The 24,860-nt window shown below is 46.7% G+C and overlaps 1 protein-coding gene across 1 annotated transcript in view; it reads left to right on the top strand.

Moving 5' to 3' along the window:
* Positions 1-961: 961 nt before the first annotated feature.
* The window catches only part of ppp4r2a (protein phosphatase 4, regulatory subunit 2a), a 92,424-nt gene continuing 68,525 nt past the window's right edge, over positions 962-24,860 (top strand). Inside the window, exons 1-2 of the mRNA XM_072472231.1 lie at positions 962-1,090; positions 1,236-1,317. Of these exons, the coding sequence (XP_072328332.1) occupies positions 1,057-1,090; positions 1,236-1,317 (116 nt within the window). The 5' untranslated portion in view covers positions 962-1,056. The remainder of the gene's footprint in view (positions 1,091-1,235; positions 1,318-24,860) is intronic.

The raw sequence follows: 24,860 nt of genomic DNA, 5'->3' as shown, positions 1-24,860 counted from the left end.
CGCAGTCTGTACAACATTGGAAAGTGTGACTGTGCAAAAATCACGACTGGAGCAGAACCACATTCAACACTCACTCACGCAGACAATGCACATTTGCTGCTAACAAATCGGGAAATGAGGCAGCTGACCATGATTTTATTTTCAATCCAATGAGTCCGGATAGAATAGCTGTGGTGAAGTTGCTTGTTGTGTGTGAAACTCCTCCTTGCCTGAACCTCTTGTGTTGCACCAAGTTGATTGATACAGGAGCGAACGACAGATGTTGAACAAGAGTCACAAAAAGTTAGCTCCCTTCTCTCTCTCCACAGATTGCTGTCAGACCTGCTGAGGTTGTCCAGCATTTTCTGATTTTGTTTCAGATTCTAGCATCCGCAGTCATTTGCTTTCATCTTAGTGTTGCTGGAATAGACTCATATTCTGTGGCAGAATTCTGGGAGAATTTCTCAAGAGACTTTCTGCCCAGGATCAAACTTTAAAGTTTCACATCAAATTCACACTGATCTCAGATCTAACCCATATTTTTGCCACACTGCAGCTGCTGCTCTCTCTTGCTTCTTCTAACTCATGTGTATGGGCACACACCTCCAGTACAATCACGTGACAGTTTCCTCTGGCTACATTTTTATGATTGTGACATGCAGATAAAATAAATGTATTCTCTAATGACTCCCCGTCTGTCAAAACGCAAGTTTGGTGTGTGTGTTGCTATTTTTCCGAACGGGACACAGGCTCACTTGCCTGCACTGGATATCACTTTCGCCAGCGGTGTGTGTGTGTGTGTGTGTGTGTGTGTGGGGAGTGCGCATGCGCGACGCTGCCCTCTGCCCCCGCGAGCTTGGCGGGCGGACGCGATGACGTTTGCGAGCGCCTGGACGCGATGACGTCAACGGGCGGCGCCATGTTGTATGTCTCACTCTGCGCCGCTGCCGCTGACTGCTGAAGTCCGGGGGGAGGGGAGTTAGGGGGGGGGGGGTGCAGGGGGGAAACTTTATTTGGCGGTACTCTGGTTCCCGGTGACTGGTCGGGGGGGAATCGGTTTTTAGTTGCACCTCCAAGATGGAGCCTGAAAGCCTTTTAGAAGCTGTGGCAGGTCAGTGGCCCGCGGACGTTTATTTGTTGGTGGTTTGTGTCTCCACAGCGGGCAGGAATCTGCTGCATGACACTGGGCTGGAGAGCCTCGGATTCCCTTTCCGTCCCCTTGATAACTGGCGCTCTTGTCTCTTTTCCACCAGCAGATTTCGAGAAGAAATCCAAAAAGGAAGCGTCGTCGCTGTTGGACCAGTTCCTTTGTCATGTCGCAAAGACTGGAGAAACCCTGTGAGTGAGAGTGGAAGGGCCTGAGTAGAGGAGGAAGAGAGCAGGGTACTGAGGCCAGATCTCGGCGGGCGGGGTGGGGGGGGGGATTGAATCGCGACAGGAAGGTGCTCGGCCGCACTTCACCCAGTCCAACAGTTTACCCTGGACTTGCCGGGAGGAGGGGGGAGATGCCACCGCTTTATTTTCAGCTCCGGATCGGCGACTCCCGGGTTTGAAATCACATTTCCTAGGCACGTAACATGGGCACAATTGGTGGGTGGGGGGCGAGAGCATGCGGGAGGGCAGAGGGACTGGTGGTCTATGGGAGGGGTCTGGGGGAGTGGACGGAGGGACTGGTGTTCTGGGGGAGTGGACCGAGAGACTGGTGGTCTGGGGGAGTGGACCGAGGGACTGGTGGTCTGGGGGAGTGGACCGAGGGACTGGTGGTCTGGGGGAGTGGACCGAGGGACTGGTGGTCTGGGGGAGTGGACCGAGGGACTGGTGGTCTGGGGGAGTGGACCGAGGGACTGGTGGTCTGGGGGAGTGGACCGAGGGACTGGTGGTCTGGGGGAGTGGACCGGGGGACTGGTGTTCTGGGGGAGTGGACCGAGGGACTGGTGGTCTGGGGGAGTGGACTGAGGGACTGGTGGTCTGGGGGAGTGGACCGAGGGACTGGTGGTCTGGGGGAGTGGACCGAGGGACTGGTGGTCTGGGGGAGTGGACCGAGGGACTGGTGGTCTGGGGGAGTGGACCGAGGGACTGGTGGTCTGGGGGAGTGGACCGAGGGACTGGTGGTCTGGGGGAGTGGACCGAGGGACTGGTGGTCTGGGGGAGTGGACCGAGGGACTGGTGATCTGGGGGAGTGGACCGAGGGACTGGTGGTCTGGGGGAGTGGACCGTGGGACTGGTGGTCTGGGGGAGTGGACTGAGGGACTGGTGGTCTGGGGGAGTGGACAGAGGGTCTGGGGGAGTGGACAGAGGGACTGGTGGTCTGGGGGAGTGGACAGAGGGTCTGGGGGAGTGGACAGAGGGACTGGTGGTCTGGGGGAGTGGACAGAGGGACTGGTGGTCTGGGGGAGTGGACAGAGGGACTGGTGGTCTGGGGGAGTGGACAGGGACTGGTGGTCTGGGGGAGTGGACAGAGGGACTGGTAGTCAGGGGGAGTGGACAGAGGGACTGGTAGTCTGGCGGGCAAGTGGATGGAGGCGCTGTGGGGGAATGGACGGAGGGACTGGCAGTCTGGGGGAGTGGTTTGAGTGACTGATGGTCTGTGGGGGAAGTGGACAGAGGACTGGTGGCCTGGAGAAGTGGGAGAAAGGGATTGGTGATCTGGGAAGTGGACTGGGGGAGGAAGTGGATGGAGGGGCTGGTAGTCTGGAGGGGAAGTGGACAGAGGGTCTGGGGAGTGGATGGAGGGACTGGTGGTCTGGGGGAAGTGGATGGAGGACTGGTGGCCTGGTGAAGTGGAAGAAAGGGACTGGTGATCTGGGAAGTGGATGGAGGGACTGGGGAGGAAGTGGAAGGAGGGACTGGTAGTCTGGGGAGGAAGTGGACGGAGGGACTGGTGGTCGGGGAGTGGATGGAGGGACTGGTGGTCTGTGGGAATGGGCAGAGGGACTGGGATAATGGATGCAGGGTCTGGGGGAAGTGGACAGAGAGACTGGTGGCCTGGAGAAGTGGACAGAGGGTCTGGGGGAGTGGATGGAGGGACTGGTGGTCTGTGGGGGAAGTTGATGGGTGGTCTGGTGGAGGAAGTGGTCTGGGGGAGTGGACCGAGGGACTGGTGGTCTGTGGGGGACGTGGTCAGAGGGACTGGTGGTCTGGGGAAGAAGTGGGCAGAGGGAGTGGAGGTCTGGGGGAAGGGGAGTGGACAGAGGGACTGGTGATCTGGGGCAAGCGGATGGAGGTGCTGGGAGCGGTAATAGATGGAGGTGCTGGGGGGTGAAGGACTGGTGGTCTGGGGGAGTGGACGGAGGCGCTGTGGGGGAATGGATGGAGGGACTGTGGGGGCGGGGGGGAATGGACCGAGGGACTGTGGGGAGAGTGGGCGGATTGATTGGTGGTCTGGGGTAGAAGTGGACAGACGGAGTGGTGGTCTGGGGTAGAAGTGGACAGAGGGACTGGTGGTCTTGGGGGTGGGGAGGGAGGGGGGGGGGGGGATTGAATCGCGAAAGGAAGGTGCATTTCACCCAGCCCAACAGTTTACCCTGGACTGGCCGGGAGGAGAGGGGAGCTGCCACCGCTTTATTTTCAGCTCAGGATCGGCGACTCCCGGGTTTGAAATCACGATTCCCAGGCACATAACATGGGCACAATTGGTTGCGCGGGGGGGGGAGGGCGGAGGGGCGAGAGCATGCGGGAGGGCAGAGGGCCTGGTGGTCTGGGGGAGTGGACGGAGGGACTGGTGGTTTGGGGGGATAGAGGGACTGGTGGTCTGGGGGAGTGGACAGAGGTACTGGTGGTCTGGGGTAGTGAACAGAGGGTCTGGGGGAGTGGACGGAGGGACTGGTGGTCTGTAGGAGTGGACTGAGGGACTGGTGGTTTGGGGGAATGGATGGAGGGTCTGGGGGAAGTGGACAGGGACTAGTGGCCTGGAGAAGTGGGCAGGGGGTCTGGGGGGGACGGAGGGACTGGTGGTCTGGGGGGGGAAATGGACAGAGTGACTGGTGGTCTGGAGAAGTGGACAGAGGGACTGGTGGTCTGGAGACGTGGACAGAGGGACTGGTAGTCTGGAGACGTGGACAGAGGGACTGGTGGTCTGGAGAAGTGGACAGAGGGACTGGTGGTCTGGAGAAGTGGACAGAGGGACTGGTGGTCTGGAGAAGTGGACGGAGGGACTGGTGGTCTGGGGCAGTGGATGGAGGGACTGGTGGTCTGGGGGGGGGGAAGTGGACGGAGGGACTGGCGGTCTAGGGGAGTGGATTGAGTGACTGATAGTCAGTCTGTGGGGGGAGTGGACAGAGGACTGGTGGCCTGGAGAAGTGGAAGAAAGGGACTGGTGATCTGGGAAGTGGTCGGACGGACTGGTGGTCTGGAGGAGGAAGTGGACGGAGGGACTGGTGGTCGGGGAGTGGATGGAGGAACTGGTGGTCAGGGGGAATGGGCAGAGGGACTGGGGTAATGGATGCAAGGTCTGGTGGAAGTGGACAGAGAGACTGGTGGCCTGGAGAAGTGGACAGAGGGTCTGGGGGAGTGGATGGAGGGACTGGTGGTCTGGGAGGGAAGTGGACGGAGGGACTGTGGTCTGGCGGGCGAAGTGGACGGAGGGACTAGTGGAGTGGATGGAGGGACTTGTGGTCTGGGGGGAAGCGGACAGAGGGACTGGTGGTCCGGGGTAGAAGTGGGCAGAGGAAGTGGTGGTCTGGGGGAATGGGACGGAGGGACTGGGGAAGTGGACGGAGGGACTGGCGGCCTGGGGGAGTGGATGGAGGTGCTGGGAGAGGTAATAGATGGAGGTGCTGGGGGTGCGTGAAGGACTGGTGGTCTGGGGGAGTGGACGGAGGCGCTGTGGGGTAATGGATGGAGGGACTGGCAGTCTGGGGGAGTGGTTTGAGTGACTGATGGTCTGTGGGGGAAGTGGACAGAGGACTGGTGGACTGGAGAAGTGGAAGAAAGGGACTGGTGATCTGGGAAGTGGAAGAAAGGGACTGGTGATCTGGGAAGTGGACGGAGGGCCTGGGGGAGGAAGTGGATGGAGGGACTGGTAGTCTGGGGGAACTGGACAGAGGGACTGGTGGTCTGGGGACTGGATGGAGGGACTGGTGGTCTGGGGGGAAGTGCATGGAGGACTGGTGGCCTGGAGAAGTGGAAGAAAGGGACTGGTGATCTGGGGGAGGGGAGGGGGGAGGGGTTGGACCGAGGAGGGGGGAGGGGTTGGACCGAGAGACTGGGGGGGGGGGGGGTTGGACCGAGGGACTGTGGGGGGGGGGGGGGGGGGGGGGGAGGGACTGTGGAGGGGGGGGTGGACGGAGGGACTGTGGGGGGGGCAGTGGACGGAGGGACTGTGGGGGGGATGGATGGAGGGACTGTGGGGCGGGGGTGGGGGAGGGGGGGGGGAAGTGTACAGTGGTTGCACAGAGGTGCTGCTGTTGCCTTTCAGCAGTTGAGTCTGTGTCAAACTTCAACCCTTTTTGACTGAAACTGGGATCAATAAGTTTTTCTCGAATGCAAATAGATTAAATTTGTGTTTCAAGCAGATAAGGAAACGTAAATTCTGTTTTTCTGCTCCATCTCAATCCCCACATTCTCTGAGTAATGATCAGCCTTGGTCTGTGACAATGCATTGAAACATTTACATTGTAAACAGGAGGCAGAGGAGCACCCCTTGCAGAATTGAAAGTTTTGTCCAATTCAGGAATAGAAAAATGAAACAATACATTTTGAAATATGAAGCATCTGTCTTAATGTTTTGGTAGTGGAAAAATGTTTATTTCCTGAGGGCATAAATCAACTTAGACCCAATTTATGTTAACTTTAAGACAGGAATGGGAATCTTTCCATCTTTGTTTTTAATAAATTGACCTTCAGTGTCTTCATGGTTAGAAGTTTGACAGAAAATGGAGTTCAACGGGAAGCCCTTCAACTTTATTTCTCTCTGTCTCCTCCCAGATTTAAGGAAGCCTGTAAAACAAGCTTGATCCATGGGTTTATCATACTTAAACCCGAAGCAGGCCTTGAGCGAGTGGCTTGCTCGGATTGTAAGCCCGGACTTGATTTGAACATTTTCCCCGGAGATCCCTGGGCTTCACCCATGTTCGGCTGCTGCTGGATGCCCAGAGTCAGTTGGCTGGGATGAAGGAAGAAATATTTGGCTTCCTTCCCTCTCTTAGCCCTGCCCTCCCCTACTCCCAAACCTCCTCTTCAGCCCCCTCCTTCTTCTCCCTCTCTAAACCTAACCCCTTCTCGTGAGTCTGTGAAACCTCGAGAAGCACTTGTTCACATTGACTGGAGCAAAAGCCCAATTTGAGCTGTTGGCTCCCTTGCCGGTATAGGGCCCAGCAGGCGTCTTGGATTGCCTCGGGCCTGCATCGCACAATACGCAAACTCCCAAGTCCATTCAGAAAAAAAAAGGCCTCATTGTGGTCAGCTAAGTGTGACATAACAGTTGGTAATTTGCTAAGTCGGACATTCAGTATCCCCACCTCCATCATGAACATCTCAAGCACACTCCTCATGGATATGGCAAAAAGTTAGCCTTGCTGCCAAGTTGCTTTGAATTTTTCTGTGAACGCAATGCTTTATAGATTAACATCAAACCTGTGGTTTGAGAGTTATTTTCTCGGTTCCACTGAGAAGCAGTAAAATAGTTTGTACTTTAGACCTGGTGTTGTCAAGTCGAAGCTTCGGTTTGCATTGTTTCAGGATTTTGAGAATTTTTGGACTGATTTGTTCGCTGCAGGAAATCTGCAATATATCTGCCAATCATTGTGTAAATTTATGTTGGCTTTCTGTTTTAAAGTGCAGTCTATGTCAGTAAAACACCATTGGAGAGATTGCTGAACGAGTGTGAAGAAGCAGGACTATCCATTCAAACAGGAGCTCTTTTTGTTTGATCAGAAAAATCAATTTGCTTGAAATTTGTCTTTCACATTGTATGGTTCATGTGCCTGGCTTTTCAACTGTTTGCAGTTTGTGGTTGGTATAACATGGCAAATGCTTCATGGATGTTTATTACTCTGCTGCCCGACAATAGTTGATTTATGCTTCAGTTGTGTTTGAGTTAAATAAGAAGAATTGGTTGTGTTTTCTATGTTGTTTTTGATTGTGTCGGTGTGGAAAGATAATTATATTGAAAGCGAAACTGACCAGAGGGTAACATTCATTTATTAGCTATTTAATAATATCTAATTATTAAATAATTAGATATTAAGGTGTGGAATCTTAGGTGTGGAATCTGTCACTGTTTTCTAATCAGGACTTCAAAGTTGCTCTGTGCTTGTGACCCAGAGTGGATGTGGGTTCAGCTCAGTTCAGAGCTTGGGAGTTTATTCGGCCTTCTATGACATTTTATGTTAGATTAGCTTTGGATTTTATTTTTTAAATCCTGTGTTTGTGGAACAAGGCTAATTATTATTGCCTTTTTAAAAATTGGTGTTACGCTGTTGCAGTTGTAACTCGGGCCGATTGAAGCTAAAGATTTCAGGTTGAAACCCCATTCAAGTATTTGACATCGGCTTGGTTAACATGTTGTGCTTTAAATGAAGTATTATAATGGCAGCTGCCCTGCTTTAAAGATTCCATGAAACTTTAAGGATGAGCAATGAACGATCTGTGTCATGGTCAAACATTCTCTTTCAACTAAAATAGACCAGTTGTATCATAGTAAGAGATGTCACCCATGTGCCAATTTCAGCCAAGGCATTGGGCGATATGCTGCAGTCAGCTTCAGTGCTGCTAGACTGCAGTGAGAAAAAAATCAGCCTGAAACCTCACTCCTAATTACTATCCAGAAAGCTGGCAGGCAAAGTGTGTATTTTGGGTGAAGGCAAGATCTGTGCTGCTGGTGTCCACAAACCTTTCAAAGAGGGAGACGGTCAGCAACTGTCATATTGGTAGGTTGTGATATTTAAAGGTTCCTGTACGGCAGTTGAAGACATTGTTTTGAGAATAATAAACACCTACATTCAGGTATTCCCAAGTGATGACACACCCCATGAGGGTTTTAGCTTTGCAGCTGAGCAATTATACTTCAGTAATATAGTTTTGTTCCCTAAAATCCGAGCACAGGAGAAGGCTGATTGTCCTTGTGTCATTTGCTAGAGCTATTAATTTAGTCCTATTCTTTTGCTCCTTCCAAATAGTCCAATCAATCTTTTTCCTTCAAGCAGTTATCCAGTTCATTTTGGATATTACTGTTGAATCTGCTGAAAAGTTTCTCCATGTCACCTTTGGTTCTTGTGCCATTTACCTTAAATCGGTGTCTTCTAATTATCAACCCGTCTCCCACTTGAAACAGTTTCTCCTTCTCTACCAAAACCATTTGTGATTTTTACACCTCTATTAAATCTCTGCTTGCCACTCCCTGCTTAACACCACCTACTCCAAGAAGAACAACCCGAGTTTCTACAGTCTCTGCATCTAACCAAGTGCCTCATTCCTGCTCGCATTCTGGTAAATCTGTCTACATCCTCTCGGCCTTGACATGCTCCTTAGTATGATTCCCAGAATTGAACATGGCACTACAGAGGGGGTGTAACCCGTCTCTTGTTTTGCATAACTTCCTTGCTTTTGCACTCCATTTGTCTCTTAGGCTTTTTCAATAGTTTTCTTAATTTGCCATTCCACCTTGAACGTTTTGTCCAATTCTCTCAATCATACACCCAATTCTCTCAATTCCTGCCTGCGTTTTAAAATTATACCATTTAGTTCATATTTTCCTCTCTTCATTCTTCCTATCAAAATGCAACTTTTCAAACTGTTAATTTTCATCTGTCATGTGTCTGTCCATTTTATCAACTAATCCTCCTGAACCATTGCTAGCCTCTTCCCTCTTTACTAAGCTTCCAACTTTGAAATGGTATAACTCAGGTTTGGGCATACCCAAGTCCAGCTCATTAAAATATTAAGGAGAGCAGTGATCTTAATACTGACTACTATATACCTCCCTCCACTCTTTTTTAAAAAAAAAAACCTCCCAATTCTTTTGTTTTCTGTCCCTGAGTCAGTTATGTATCCATGCTGCCACTGTGCCTATCTCTGGGGTATGCATGCGCAGACAAATGATAACATCGAGCAAAATGTATTTGAGATGACATGACATCTTTACATTTCAGTTAATACATTTTATATCAGCCAGTATATAACTTTATATAGCATTAATGATTTTGATATTTACTTTGACACCATTTGTGATTACATTGTCCCAGTAAACTCTTTGAGATTAAGCCTGCCTTTTGTTTGGAATTGGGATTTTGACTATTCCGTTATTACTCTAAGCATCTAAGTATGTTCAGTTTTCTACTTGCACTATTTTTTGTCACAGGCAGGTAAATGATCTGTTTTATGACTGAAAATTTCAGGAACAGCATTCTTCTGTGATCGACGTCCAATTGTGGTAATTTTTGCGAGCTATATGATCTCTAGACTAGCACTGAAACAAATCGCATTATCAGCATAACCTCTGCATTTGGTGGAGGTCTGCAGTTTGGGGAATAGAATGTAAAGTGGATCATTCAAGAATATTTAAAGTATACTTATTCAAGAATATTTAAAGTATATTTACTTTGTTTGGAAAAATGACATTGTAGGTAGGTATATTTTCCAATAGTTTAGTTGTCTTATCCTTATTGGATAATTGAGTAAATGTGCCATGTGGTTGGCAATGGAGTTATTAGACACCAGTGAGGTCTCTTCTACGTGCTGCCAACTGTAGCTGCCAGCGGAAGTTCATCTGAGCATTTCACCTTCATGATGTGTTTCAAAGTGCATGTTTATTTACTCAGTGCAGCTTTAATTGTTGTGAAGAGGTGGCTCACAGCCCTTTTATGGCCAGGTAGTCATGGCCTATTATGAGCTGTTTACTGAAATGACAAGAAAATGTAGCAGTTGCATGTATGAAGCTAATTTTGATGTTTCTTTAGTGCAAAGTGCAAAATGACTCTCTTTAATAATTCTGCTTTAAAACTCCCCCACATTGGCTATAATTTTCTTGTGTTTGACCAAGTAAATGATATCTGTTGACAGATAGTGCTGATCATTTCTCTCTCTAAGAACACGCGTCGTCTCTCTCTCTCTCTCTCTCTTTCCTCTCTCTCTCTCTCCCCCCGGCTTTTGAAATGTGGTCTATTTGAATAAAAATGACAGTTTATGTACCAACTTTATGGTGCAACATTGGGTGTCTATAAATGCCCAAGTTTTCAATGTGACCTCAAGTGGCGATAAGCTGCAGTTTTGCACCTTGTATGTATTTTTTTAATCAGCTTCTGTGATGATGGCAATGACCCAGATCTTGCGGTCAGCGGCAGATTGGGAGAACATGCTGCTGACCATGTCTAAAACTGCCCCACTGGTCGCTGCAACACCGGGACTTTCCTGTTCCAGCTTTAATCCAGCGACAAGCTGACTGGAGAGGCCTAGTAGTGAAGAACAGCCGCAGCAAAGCCATGCCCCCTTTCTCATTGTGAACTGAAGACACATCCCTTCAGTTCTGTCTGCAGTTTATTTGACTTGCAGTGTTTTTAAATTTCCGTGTCTTTGTTAGGTTTTTCCTTCCCTCCCCAAAATCACACCTAATAAGGCTCACCCCCTTGCCACATCTCAGCCTCCACCAGCAACACCTGACAATGCTCGCAACTCTTCGGCAGTGGCTGGCCTCCCTTGGCAATGGAAGTAAGAGCAGGAATAGACCATTTGGCTCATCGAGTCTGCTCCACTCAAACAGATCATGGTTGATCATCTGAATTTTTCCTTGTTACCCCTTGATACAATTCACATCCAGAAATCTGTAGATTTCAGTTTTGAAAATGCTCAATGATTGAGCTTCCATAGTTCTCTGGGGTAGGAAATCCCCACCCTCTGAGTGAAGAACTCTTCTTTTCAGTCTTAAATGGCTTACCTCTTATTCTGATACTGTGCCCCCCCTCCCCCCCCATATTTCCAGGTTCACAAACTAGAGGGAAATATCCTATCTACATCTACCCCTGTCATTCCCTTGTAAGCATTTTATATGTTTCAGTGAGATCACCTCTCTCTTTTTTGAAATTAGAGAATACAGGCCCAGTCTCAATCTTTCCAAAAAAAAGACAATGATTACACCCCAGGGATTAGTTTGTTGAAATTGCATTGCACTCCCTCCATGGCAAGTATATCCTTAGATAAGGAGACCAAAACTGTACACATTACTCCAGATGCAGAATCAGCAAAGCTCTTTCCAATTACAGCAAGACTACTCCTTTACTCAAATCCCCTTATGATAAAGGCCAACATACCATTTGCTTTCCGAATTGTTTGCTGCACTTCCCTGGTAACTATTAGTGACTCACGATCAAGGACACTTGGGTCCCTTTGGACATCAGCATTGCTCACAGTTTGAGAGAAAATCTACCTTTCTGGTTTTTTTTGCGGCGTGAGTGGATAACTACATTTAATTACATTATATTCCATCTGCCATTCACTTAGCCTGTCCAAATCCCTTTGAATGCTCCTTGCGACCTCCTCACTAGTTACATTCCCACCTAGTTTAATGTCATCAGTAAATTTGGAGATATATTTGATCGCCAAAGCTTGTGGCTCATGTAATGATCCTTGTGGTACCCACTTGAGGTGGCACGGTAGCATAGTGGTTAGCACAGTTGCGTCACAGCTCCAGGGTCCCATGTTCAATTCCTGTCTTGGTCTGTGTGGAGTCTGCACGTTCTTCCCGTGTGTGCGTGGGTTTCCTCCGGGTGCTCCGGATTCCTCCCACAGTCCAAAGATGTGCAGAATAGGTGGATTGGCTATTCTAAATTGCCCCTAGTGTCCAAAAAGGTTAGGTGGGGTTACGGGGATAAGAGGGGCTGGGGTGGAGATGTGGGGCTTAGGTAGGGTGCTCTTTCCAAGGCCCGGTGCAGACTAGATGGGCTGAATGGCCTCCTTCTGCACTGTAAATTCTAGGAATTCTATGATCTATAACAACCTGCCACCCGTTAATTCTTAGTGTTTTCTGTCTTATTAACCACTTTTTAATCCATAGCGGCATATTACGCCCAATTCCACGCGCTCTAATTTTGTTTCCTAATCTCCTTTGTGGGACCATGCCCGAAAGCCTCTTTACAAAATGATCAGAGGGTTAGATAGGGTGGACAGTGAGAGCCTTCTCTCGCGGATGGAAATGGCTAGCACGAGGGGACAGAGCCTTAAACTGAGGGGTAATAGATATAGGACAGAGGTCAGGGGTAGGTTCTTTACGCAAAGAGTAGTGAGGCCGTGGAATGCCCTACCTGCTACAGTGGTGAACTCGCCAACATTGAGGGCATTTAAAAGTTTATTGGATAAACATATGGATGATAATGGTATAGTGTAGGTTAGATGGCTTTTGTTTCGGTGCAACATCGTGGGCCGAAGGGCCTGTACTGCGCTGTATTGTTCTATGTTCTATGTTCTAAAATTCAAATATACCGCAACATTGATTCCCATTTATCAATGCTACAGGTAATATCCTCAAAAAAACTCAGATTTTTCAAACATGATTTTTATAAATCCATGTCGACTATGCCCAATCATTTTCCAATTGTATAGTTATCACATCCTTTGTAATAGATTCTAACATTGCAGCACGGTGGTGCAGTGATTAGCACTGCTGCCTCAAGGTGCCGAGGTCCCAGGTTCGATCCCGGCCTTGGGTCACTGTCCATGTGGAGTTTGCACATTCTCCCCATGTTTGCATGGGTTTTGCCCCCTCAGCCCAAAGATGTGCAGGGTAGGTGGATTGACCATGCTAAATTGCCCCTTAATTGGAAAATATGAATTGGGTATTCTAAATTTATTTTTAAAAAATAGATGCTAACATTTCCCCACTACCGACATCAAACTAACAGCTCTAAACTCTGATTTCTCTCTCCCACTTTTCTTAAATAATGGGATAACATTTTCTACTTTCCAGTCCACAGGAACGCAGGTAGATTCTATGGAATTTTGGAAGATTACCACCAATGCCTCCAATATCTCCATAGCCATCTACTTCAACATTGTAGGACATAGTCCAGGGGATTTGTTAAACTTTAATTCCATTAATTTTCCCAATACTATCGTATTTATTAATGTTTTCTTTTAGTTCCTCATTTTTGAAGGCCCTTGGTTCCCACTTATGTCTAGTAGATTTTTGTATCTTCCTCTAAGACAGATGCAAAGTAATTTTTCAGTTCCTCTGCCATTTATCCATTCTCAATTATAATTTCTCCCCTCTCTACCTGTAATGGAGCCACTTCGCTGTTCGTTCTTTTTCACATACACAAGAAGCTTTTGCAGACCACTTTGTTTCTTGCTAGCTTTTATTCATATTCTCTTATCCTTTGCTCGCCCTCCTTTGCATCCCAGTGCTAGTCCTCCCTCCCCACCCCGCACGCCTGGGCTAGGCTCCCCCCGTATCCCTCGACCGTGCTTGCCCCCTACTGCCATGACTTATTCCCCTCTGACAACATTGGTACCTCTAGCCAGTTCTGCCCATCCGGTGAAATAATAGAGTAGCCAGGGATTCCAGGAGTGGAGTGGTGTCAGGGTTGGGTGAGTATTGTTGGGTGGTGTGGGTGTGTGGACAGTTTGGCAGGGGCTCTGATTAGTGGTGCCAGGAAGGGGAGGGGTTGCCAGTGCATGGCGTTGGTGGGAACGAGATGTGTCATGAATGCCAATGTGCTTTTAATGATTTGAAACTCCACCTGATGGACTTTGACGTGCACTCCTGAAGGGTTCAACCTGTTTGGAACTGTTCTGTGTAAATCAATTTTTAAAAACCAGGGTAAATGAAGGGGAAATAACCCAAGTTTACATGGTGATACGTCCCTGGCAAACAATCAGCATGGGAGTCCCATGAAACTATTTCTGAAGTATCAGAAGTTCATTGTTTCAGCATAAATCAGCTGGCCTGACCTTCTGATGCCATTGCGATCCTCAGTAGCACCGAATGTCTTAACGTTTGCTGCTATTGGACTGTGAGTTAAACCCATTCATTGACCAAAGAGACGGAGGCACCAGTGAGACTCAAACTCAGGCGCTTTAATCAACTAACCCATGGTACCGACTGGAGGACCTTGCTGCTATTGGAATTGGATGATCTGGGCTATTTAGGTTGATAGCTGCTAATTGTTATGTTGGGTCCCTGCAGAGTTGCACGTTGGCCTAATCTCGTCCAATGCTGTTGATTGTAACCTACTACTTTCATATCTGCTAATTGCCCAGCCAGTGTAATTGTTTTATAATCCTCTGTAATCTTTAGCGATAGCCAAAAAATGTTTTATCAAATGCCTTTTTTAAATTTCTGCCGTAAGACATTATGGCCTTTTTCTCAAAAGAACTCATTACTGTTGTAGGTCTATATTTCAATTAATATCAGGTGTCCTAATAGTTGATATTATATCCTAATCTGTTTTCTAAAATTTGTTAACACCTCCTACCCTGCTTGTAGCTACTACTATCAAGAGATCTTTTGTCATGGTATATCATGTTATACAGTCTTGTGATACCCTCACCCATCCACTATATCTCATCTGCAATGTCCCTGTGATGTCCAGCATCCAATTGTGCTTCAGTCAACCTGTCTTCCTGGTTGGTTAAATGGCTGAAATACTGACATTTTCTTTTCTGGATGTCACTTAGTCGGGTTATTTTTGCTTTTGCAATTTCAAACACCTCTTTAGATACCTTATTGTACGAAAATGGAATTTTAAGCATGTGTCTTGGCATCCACATTTCAAAAACCTCTATTTTCTTCCACAGATCTGTATTTCTTGTCCAGGTTTCTGGGGAATACAGGAAAGTGGATAAAATGTAGCATCTTGTAAGTTTCAGCTTGAGTTTTCTTGTTAACATCCTGCATCTTTATCAAACTGCTTCTGATTTCACCACACCTGCCATGTTCTGTTATCATTTGTCTGAAGTAGTCAAACTTATTTGCTTCTTGCAGTCTGATACCTCTTCATACTAGTTTCTTCTAATGTATTCCTTTTGATTATTATTGTTTTTGTTTTTTTGGTGTTCATCCTCAATCCATATGAGAGTCATAGAGTTTAACTGCACAGAAAGAGACCCTCCAGCCCATCATGTCTGCCAGCCATCAAGCACCTATCTTCTCAAATGCCATTTTCCAGCACTTGGTCCATTGCTTTGTATGCTATGGTGTTTCAAGTGCTTCTCTAAATGCTTCGTAAAATTTGTGCAGGTTCCCACCGCCACCACTCTGTCAGACAGTGAGTTCCAGATTCCCACCACCCTCTATGCACCTTAGTTATTGACCCCTCAACTAAGGGGGAAAATGTCTTCCTATCTACCCTATCTATGTCCATCATTTTGTACACCTCAATCAGGCCCCCCCGAACCTTCTCTGCTCTAAGGAGAACAACCCCAGCCTAACCAGCCTCTCTTCATAGCTGAAATGCTCCATCCCAGGCAGCATCTTGGTGAATCTCCACTGCACCCTTTGCAGTGCAATTACATCCTTCCTGTAGTGTGGCAACCAGAACTGCACACAGTATTTTAGCTGTGGCCGAGTGAGCGTTTTATACAGCTCCATCATAACCTCCTTGCTCTTATATTCTATGCCCCGGCTAATAAAGGTAGGTAGCACATATGTCCTAACCATCTTATCTATCTGTCCTGCTGCCTTCAGGGACTTATTCATGTGCACCCCAAGGCCCCTCTGGACCTCTGTACTTCCTATAGTCCATTGCACATTTCCTTGCCTTATTAGTCAACCCAAAATGCATCACCTCACACTTTTCAGGATTCTATTTACTAATGTGACCAGCCTGTCTATGTTGCCCAGTAATCTAAGGCTTCCCTCCTCGTTATTTACCACACCACCAGTTTTCGTGTTATCTGCGAACGTGGCTGTTCACCGCATTCCCATCTAGATCAATAATGTATAGTGCAAACAGCAAGGGACCCAACGTTGATGCCTCCTGGAACACTACTTGACATAGGTTGTTTTTGTGACTGGAAGCCTTTGCCTCCTGTCACTAGGCTAATTTTGGATCCAAATTGCCCTGGATCCCATGGGCTCTTACCACCTTGATCTTGTCAAAAGCCTTACTAAGTCGATGTAGACTTCACCAGAGGCCTTGTAGCCAGGTAGAAATGCTAATTGGCTATCGTGTGGAAACGTCTTGCAACTTGTCAACAAATCTCTTGGCTTGGGCCCCTCTTATCCCGAGAGCAACAAACCACCCAGGCTTCTGATGCAGAATTAGTCAGGTCACATGATCTGCTTAATTCCTTCATTTTACCTCTACTTAGAGACTGTAACAAAACATAACAAACAATCTTATAAACTTTATATTAGTAACACTGTCAGAAATATTGGGCTAAACCTTCAGCCTCTGGTTTGTCAGAGACTGGACGTATGACTGAAGATGTGCGTAAGGACCCAGTGGAAGCCTGATGCATTGACCTTTGTGGAAATTGCTGGCTCAGTTTTAACTTCCAGTGGATAAATCCCTGTTGCACGGGACCCTCTTGTGAATATCTCCCACTCTGTGTTGAGTCGGAGATATGATCCCAGACCTACCCCAACAGTGGCGAGGATACTGGACCGAAACCCCAATATTTTGGCCAATTTTAAGACTGCGCGGAAAGAATGATTCACTCCAGAAGAGATTGCATGAAAATAAATTGGCTGTTGGTATTTCTAAAACAAAACCTGTATTATAAATACAATATTAAATTTTTAACTTCACACCTGAAAAGAACAGCTTACAATTTTCCCCAAACACAATTTTGCAATTTCCCATTAAACAACAAGAAAAGAATAGAGCTCTTAATCCAGTTTAAAATTAGCAGGCGTAGAGTAATGCTTGCGGTACAGAACAGATTCTGGCTCTTGTTAGAACCCCTTCAGACTTTGGCTGAATGCCTTCAAATAGCTGTTGCAACTGGATTGTTTCAGCCTCTTCCTTGTTTTCAGACTAGACTGCTCTGCTTTAATTATTATTACAATTTTTTAACCTATCCTACTGGGAAAGAAAATCACCTTTACTTGTGGACTCTGTGGTGGCCCGATCAGGACTCCTCAAAAGTTTCTCAAAACACCTCCCTTAATATCTTGGCTCCACCCAGCAATGACGTCACCCCCCGAAGCTGAACAACAAATTACGTCTCCAAGCTGAAAACATATTAACTGCCCAGGGACTTCCCCTAGTCAAACCACGGTGCATTAGAACAGACTGAAAAACACCTTCCCCATGGTCAATTTTACCTTCTGACTCCTAAAAGGTCCCAGGCCAAGCAAAACAAAATCCTTTTTAAAAGCTTGACACAATAGTTAAATACACTATAACCCCAGGCTTTTAACCCTTTAAAATGCCCCAATATTTAGAATCCAATATCCTAAAATCCCCATTCCTCACCGAGACTTCAGACAGTTTTCGGATACATATCTGGCCAATTACCCAGGACATGAGCCAGATTAAAACCTACTCTGACATCTAGATAAGTGCACATTGAACCCACCCCTGATGAGAGTGAACTATGCATTTGCCACCCTCAACCCCCAATTAGACCTGACTAATCCCGGACCTGTCTACCAATTCAAACATGCAAACACCATCACCCCACCCCCACCCTTCCAACTTGCTCACTCATCCAGTCATTAACACGCAGAGTTTGTACTTTTAAACTTGCCATATGGCAGTAAGTACCACAAAAACAGTGTGTCTTGTCTTCCCCAGACTATTCCGTTCTGCTGGAGGTTCCTGAATGGTGCTGCTGATGCCGGGCTTTGCCATTGGAAATGTGCAGTAGCATTTAGTTGGGTGAATTTTGGAGCTAAGTGACAGTCCAGTGATCATTGCTACTGCTGAGCAATCTGGGCCATTAGGTTAACGCCATACTGTAATTACTAATACATGACTGTTTCCCTGAATAGAGATAGGATACCATCATTGGTTTTCTGCAAAGTATACTTTATATGTTTTTTAGGGCAAAAGTGGATCATAGTTGTAGCAGAGGAAGATGTTGGGCTATGAATAGAACGTACTGGGATAAGTTTCATCGAAGGTGGGCAGAAGTCATGTTTTTGACTTTGTTTGTGAGTATCAAACTAATGGATGGATTTCAATAAAACTTGATATATACATTGGGTACGGTCCAAGGAAGAACTGATTAGCTTTTGGTGCAGGGTCAAAATAATTCTTTATCCTTGGGTGCTACGTTTTAGTTTTCAGGGGCCCATAGATCTAAAAATTGAAGTTAGAAACCAAACTGTTCTCGAAGTAGGAATGTATAAACTAACTCGATGTCTCCATCAGAGTTTATTATGAAATAATGAAATGAAAATTGCTTATTGTCACTCGTAGGCTTCAAATGAAGTTACTGTGAAAAGCCCCTAGTCGCCACATTCCGGCGCCTGTTCAGGGAGGCTGGTACGAGAATTGAACAGTGTTGCTGGCCTGCCTTGGTCTGCTTTGAAAGCCAGCTCTTTAGCCCTGTGCTAAACCAGCCCCTTAAAGAAAGAAGAGCCTTGATGGGTAGGAGGCCAAGAATCCGACAAAGTTAAACCACTTTTGTTCATTCAAATCCCCATACCTCTCACACAGCATCCTCCCCAGTCCTGTGGCTGATATTAAAAGCAAACTCAAGACCTGGAAGGTCAAGCTCTTGTGGATTGCCTGGACTCCCACCTTTTTCTACACAAGATAAAAAGCCTTCCTTTTTAAAAAAAAAAAAAAAAAATTAGAATGCATGAGCACAAAGTCGGCGACAAAACACTTGTATGTGGATGGACATGACTTTAGGAGAGTCATTGAAAGTAAAATCTAAGGGAAACAGAAAAAAAATGGATCTCCCCTCAATGTCCCCCAAATATTCTTTCCTCCACCCAGGTCTCTATTTATTGGACAAATGTAAAAGAGAAGGAAAGTCATTGGAAAGGATTTAAATGTTTTATTATTTGTTTGGTTAGGCTCCGCCAGTAGTTTGTAAACTTGAAAGCCAGGCCCAAGAGGAGGGTTTTAGAAGGATTAAAAAAAAGAATTGCATGTCATTGGCGTTACGTTTAAGCTGTAAATGATAATCTTTAGTAGTGTCACAAGTAGGCTTCCATTAACACTGCAATGAAGTTACTGTGAAAATCACTATTCGCCACATTTCGGCATCTGTTCGGGTATTCGGAGAATTCAGAATGTCCAATTCACCATAACAAGCAGGCCTCTCAGGACTTTGTGAATGTGAGCAATGTTGCCTGGTGCCACTCTCTCTCGCCCTGAGATATTCTGCACCCCCCCGCACCAATTTCCCCCTCTTTCCTCTGTGTCACTCTTTCTTCCTCTCTCTCACAAACACACATTTTTTTCTCTCACGTTCACTTATTAATTCTCCCTCACCCATTCCCTTTTTCTCAGTCATGATGTGTAGATGCGGCCGTTGGACTGGGGTGAGCACAGTAAGAAGTCTTACAACACCAGGTTAAAGTCCAACAGGTTTATTTTGAATCACTAGCTTTTGGAGCACAGCTCCTTCCTCGGGTGAATGAAGAGGTGGGTTCCAGAAACACGCATATAGACAAAGTCAGTGATGCAAGACAATACTTTGAATGCGAGTCTTTGCAGGTAATTAAGTCATTAATTACTCGGTCCAGATGGAGCGACTGGAGCGAGGGATAATCACAGGTTAAAGAGGTGTGAATTGTCTCAAGCCAGGACAGTTGGTAGGATTTCGTAAGCCAAGGCCAGATGGTGAGGGGGGGGTGAATGTAATGCGACATGAATCCTAGGTGCCGGTTGAGGCCGTACTCATATGTGCGGAACTTGGCTATCAGTTTCTGCTCGGCGATTCTGCGTTGTTTTGCGTCCTGAAGGCCGCTTTGGAGAACGCTTACCCGAAGATCAGAGGCTGAATGGCATTGACTGCTGAAGTGTTCCTCGACTGGAAGGGAACATTCCTGCCTGGCAATTGTCATGCAATGTCCGTTCATCTTCATCCGTTGTTCCAACATCTGCATGGTCTCGCCAATGTACCACGCCTCGGGACATCCTTTGCTGCAGCGTATGAGGTAGACGACGTTGGCAGAGTCACACGAGTATCTACCGCATACCTGGTAGATGGTGTTCTCGCGTGTAATGGTGGTACCCATGTCGATGACAGAGGTTGCCATGGCAGGATTGTGTGATGTCGTGGTCGCTGTTCTGAAGGCTGGGTAGTTTGCTGCAAACAATGGTCTGTTTGAGGTTGCACGGTTGATTGAAGGCAAGTAGTGGGGGTGTGGGGATGGCCTTGGCAAGATGTTCGTCTTCATCGATGATGTGTTATCATAGAATTTACAGTGCAGAAGGAGGCCATTCGGCCCATCGAGTCTGCACTGGCTCTTGGAAAGAGCACCCTACCCACGGTCAACACCTCCACCCTATCCCCATAACCCAGTAACCCCACCCAACACTAAGGGCAATTTTGGATACTAAGGGCAATTTATCATGGCCAATCCACCTAACCTGCACATCTTTGGACTGTGGGAGGAAACCGGAGCACCCGGAGGAAACCCACGCACACACTGGGAGGAAGTGCAAACTCGGCACAGACAGTGACCCAAGCCAGAATTGAACCAGGGACCCTGGAGCTGTGAAGCAATTGTGCTATCCACAATTCTACCGTGTTGAAGGCTGCGAAGAAGATAGCGTAGTTTCTCCGCTCCAAAGAAGTACTGGACGACGAAAGGAAAGGTCGTCTGTCGGTTGTGTGCCGTATTTGTCTTCTGAGGAGGTTGGTGCGCTTTTTTGCTGTGGCGCATTGGAACTGTCGATCGATAAATCGAGCGCCATACCCCGTTCGTACGATGGGCATCTTTCAGTGTTTGTAGATGTCTGTTACGTTCCTCCTCGTCTGAGCAGATCCTGTGTATACAGAATGCTTGTCCATGTGGGATGCCTTCTTTAGTGTGTTTAGGGTGGAAGTTGGAGAAGTGGAGCATCGTGAGGTTATCCGTGGGCTTGTGGTGAAGCGAAATGCTGAGGCAACCCTCCTTGATGGCGATGTGTGTGTCCAAGAAAGCAACCGATTTTGGAGAATAGTCCATGGTGAGTCGAATGGTGGGATGGAACTTATTGATGTCATCGTGTAGTTTCAGTGATTCTTCGCCGTGGATTCAAAGGAAAAAAATTTCAGTGATTCTTCGCCGTGGGTCCAAAGGAAAAAAATGTCATGGATGTACCTGGTGTATAACGTCGGTTGAAGGTCCTGTGCGGTGAGGAGATCTTGTTCAAACTTATGCATGAAGATATTGGCGTATTGAGGTGCAAATTTGGTCCCCATGGCTGTTCCATGTATCTGGATGAAGAACCTGTTGTCCAAGGTGAAGACGTTGTGATCCAGAATGAAGTGGATGAGTTATAGAATTGCGTCTGGAGATTGGCAGTTGTCGGTGTTGAGTACTGAGGCTGTTGCAGCAATGCCTTCGTCATGGGAGATGCTGCTGTAGAGTGCCGAGACATCCATTGTTACGAGGAATGTTCCTGGTTCAACTGGACCATGGGTGCTGAGTTTCTGTAAGAAGTCCGTTGTATCGCGACAGAAGCTCTGCGTTCTTGGTACGATGGGTTTCAAGATGCCATCGATGTAGCCAGAGAAGTTCTTGCATAGGGTCCCATTGCCTGATACGATGGGATGGCCTGGTGTGTTGGCCTTGTCTATTTTCGGGAGGCAGTAGAGATCTCCGATGCGAGGAATACATGCGATGAGAGCACGTAGGGTGCTCTGAACGTCTGGATCCAAGGTCTTGATCAATCTGTTGAGTTGGTGGGTGTGTTCTTTGGTCGGATCTGCGGGTAACTTACTGTAGTGTTGCTGAGTTGTCAGTACACTTTACAGTGGTCCGTTCTGTTCAGTATGACGGTAGCCCCTCCTTTGTCTGCTGGTTTGATGACGATGTTGCTGTTGGTCTTGAGAGCGAGGATGGTGTAGCGTTGTGCTTGGGTGACGTTCGGGGCTGTCTTGTGAATGCGACTGATGAATCTGGCTTGAGCATACAAGTCGAGTCTAGGGCAAAGGTCTTCCAGAGGGGTCAAATTCGACCCTTTCCTCTTCGGTTGCTGCACCGCAGATCTCTCGGTCTGCTGTTCCGGCTCATTGGTTGTCTTGTTGGGTTTGCTGTTGGCCTTTTGGGGTCTCTGGAAGAACTCCCGGAGCCTCATTCACCTGATGAATTCCTCCGTATCTGCCGTGAGACGGATGGGGTCCATTTTGGTGGTGGTGCAGAAATTGAGCCCTCTGAGGACTCCAATTTTGTCTGGTTGAAGGGTGTAGTCCGACAAGTTGACAATAGATTTCCCTGTATTGTTTTCTATTGTGGTACCGGGAGAGGCTTAGTTACTCCTGGTGTTGATGCTGAGTTTCTCACGCTTCCTGTTCTTTGTGTGCATATAGGTAGTACCATTGTTTTATCTGTTCAGCGGTGTCCTGCAGCTGGTCTGCTGTGTCCTGAGCGCAAGTTGAGAATATGGACTCTACCTTGGTATCCAGGTTGCGGCGTCTGCTGTAGAGATGGTGTACGAGGTGGTTGAGCAGTGTGTGAGAGGTGCGATAGCAGGGTCTCTCAGCATAGTCTGTGTTGTAGGTTGACCTGAGTGGGTTTGTGATCTGTAGTCCTTTCGGGATCTTGTCTGCTTTCTTGCATCCTTGTAGAAAGCTAGTGATTCAAAACAAACCTGTTGGACTTTAACCTGGTGTTGTAAGACTTCTTACTTTTTCTCAGTGACATAATCATCGCCACGTTACCTACACTTTGTCACAGCTGTCAAAGTGTGAGCAGAGTTTTTAGAGCAAGCTGTTGGATGTAGATTGGCCTGAAGCTGCCTCGGTGAAACGGGAGCTCTTAATAAAAGGATCTATTTTTTCAGCTTTGTAGTTATTGAACATCCACCAGGCAGAGAAATGTCTCCTGGAAGAGCTGCACAATTGTAATATTGTTGGGTTAGCACAATGTGGTGGAGGTATGCTCTTTCCTGAGTGCCCTCTTCACTTGTTAATACTGTTTCAGCTGTCGTATCTTCCCAGTGCGAGTGGAATTACACACATCGAACTACAAGTTAGTAGTTAATGCGCAAAAGGCTTGGTGGGGATCTATTTAAAAATGTCCAAGCATTGCCAAGGTTTGATGAGAAGGAGATAGAAGCCTTTTTAATTTCATTTGAGAAGGTAGCTAAACAAATGAAATGGCCACAGGACATGTGGGTATTACTGATTCAAACAAAGCTGGTAGGTAGGGCTCGTGAAGTGTTTGCATCATTACCGGAGGAGGTATCTGGGACATATGAGGAGGTGAAAAAATCCATCTTGGGTGCATATGAGCTAGTGCATGAAGCCTACAGACAAAGGTTTAGAGTTTGAAGGGATCAAACAGAGTAATTTTGATAGGTGGATAAGGGCTTTGAAAATAGACCAAACGTATGAAACTCTCAGAAAAATTACACTTGGAGGAGTTTAAAAATTCAATTCCTGATGTAGTGAGAACTCGTGTGGAAGAGCAGAGGGTTAAAACTGCGAGATTAGCAGCAGGAATGGCAGATGATTATGAATTAGTTCAGAAATCAAAGCTTGGTTTCCAACATCAGTTTCAGCCTGTGAGGGATAGAAACTGGGGACATGAGAAATACTCGAGTGGTAAAAGTAAAGGTGATCTGATGGGAGATAATAAGGAGAGTGTACCTCAGATTAAAAAAGAAATCCAGGAGGGTGAGAAATGAAAAGTTTCAGATGTTTTCACTGTAATAAACTAGGCCATGTAGATTCACAGTGTTGGTGGTTGAAGAAAAGCACTGGGAAGGCTGATGTGGTAAAACAGGATAAGACAGTGGGGTTTGTTAAAGTGGCAAAGGGAAGCGAAGGCGAGGCAAAAGATTGTACAGCCTGATCAAGAGGTGATTGATCAGAAGGTGCCAGATCTCTTTAAAGAATTTACTTGTGTGGGTAAAGTTCACTCATGTGTATCAGGAGGAGCAGGTAAAGAAGTCACAATTTTAAGAGATACGGGAGCTCGTCAATCTTTAATGGTAAGAGATGAGGAGTTATGTAGTTTGGGAAGAATGTTGCCAGAAAAGGTGGTAATATGTGGAATTCAGGGTGAGAGGAGTAGTGTTCAATTTTATAAGGTAAGGTTGGAAAGTCCAGTGAAGAGTGGTGCAGTGGTAGTAGGAGTAATAGAGAAACTATCTTGTCCAGGAATACAGTTTATCTTGGGTAATGATATAGCTGGATCGCAGGTGGGAGTGATACCTCCTGTGGTTGATAATCCAGTGGAAAATCAGACAACTGAAGTGTTGAAGGAGGAATATCCTGGGATTTTTCCGGATTGTGTGGTAACAAGGTCGCAAAGTCACAGGTTAAGACGAGGAGAAATCAAAGAGTGAAGATGAAGTTGAAGTGCAATTATCAGAAACTATTTTTGATCAGGTGGTTGAAAAAGAACAGGTGGAGGATGAGGCGGATATTTTTAGTTCAGGAAAATTGGCGGAGTTACGACAGAAAGATGTAGAAATAAAACGGATATATCAGAAAGCATATATGGAAGAGGAACCTGAGTGTATATCAGAGTGTTATTACCGTAAAAGTGATGTCTTGATGAGAAAATGGAGACCTTTACATTTCCAGGCGGATGAAAAGTGGGCAGAAGTTCATCAGGTAGTATTGCCTATAGGGTATAGAAAGGAGCTGTTGTGAATTGCACATGAGGTACCAGTGGGAAGTCATTTGGGAATAAGGGAAACTCGAGCTAAAATCCAGAAACAATTTTATTGGCCTGGACTACACAAAGATGTAGTTAAATTTTGTCAATCATGTCACTCATGTCAATTGTTAGGGAAACCTCAAGCAATGATAAAACCAGCGCCCTTAATACCCATTCCAACATTTGAGGAACCTTTTTACAAGGGTCTTAATTGATTGAGTAGGACCGC

This window comes from Scyliorhinus torazame, chromosome 13, assembly GCF_047496885.1.
Source record: "Scyliorhinus torazame isolate Kashiwa2021f chromosome 13, sScyTor2.1, whole genome shotgun sequence".
Classification (NCBI taxonomy): domain Eukaryota; kingdom Metazoa; phylum Chordata; class Chondrichthyes; order Carcharhiniformes; family Scyliorhinidae; genus Scyliorhinus; species Scyliorhinus torazame.
The sequence above is the reverse complement of the archived record's forward strand: the minus strand, read 5'-3'. Positions and strand labels throughout refer to the sequence as shown.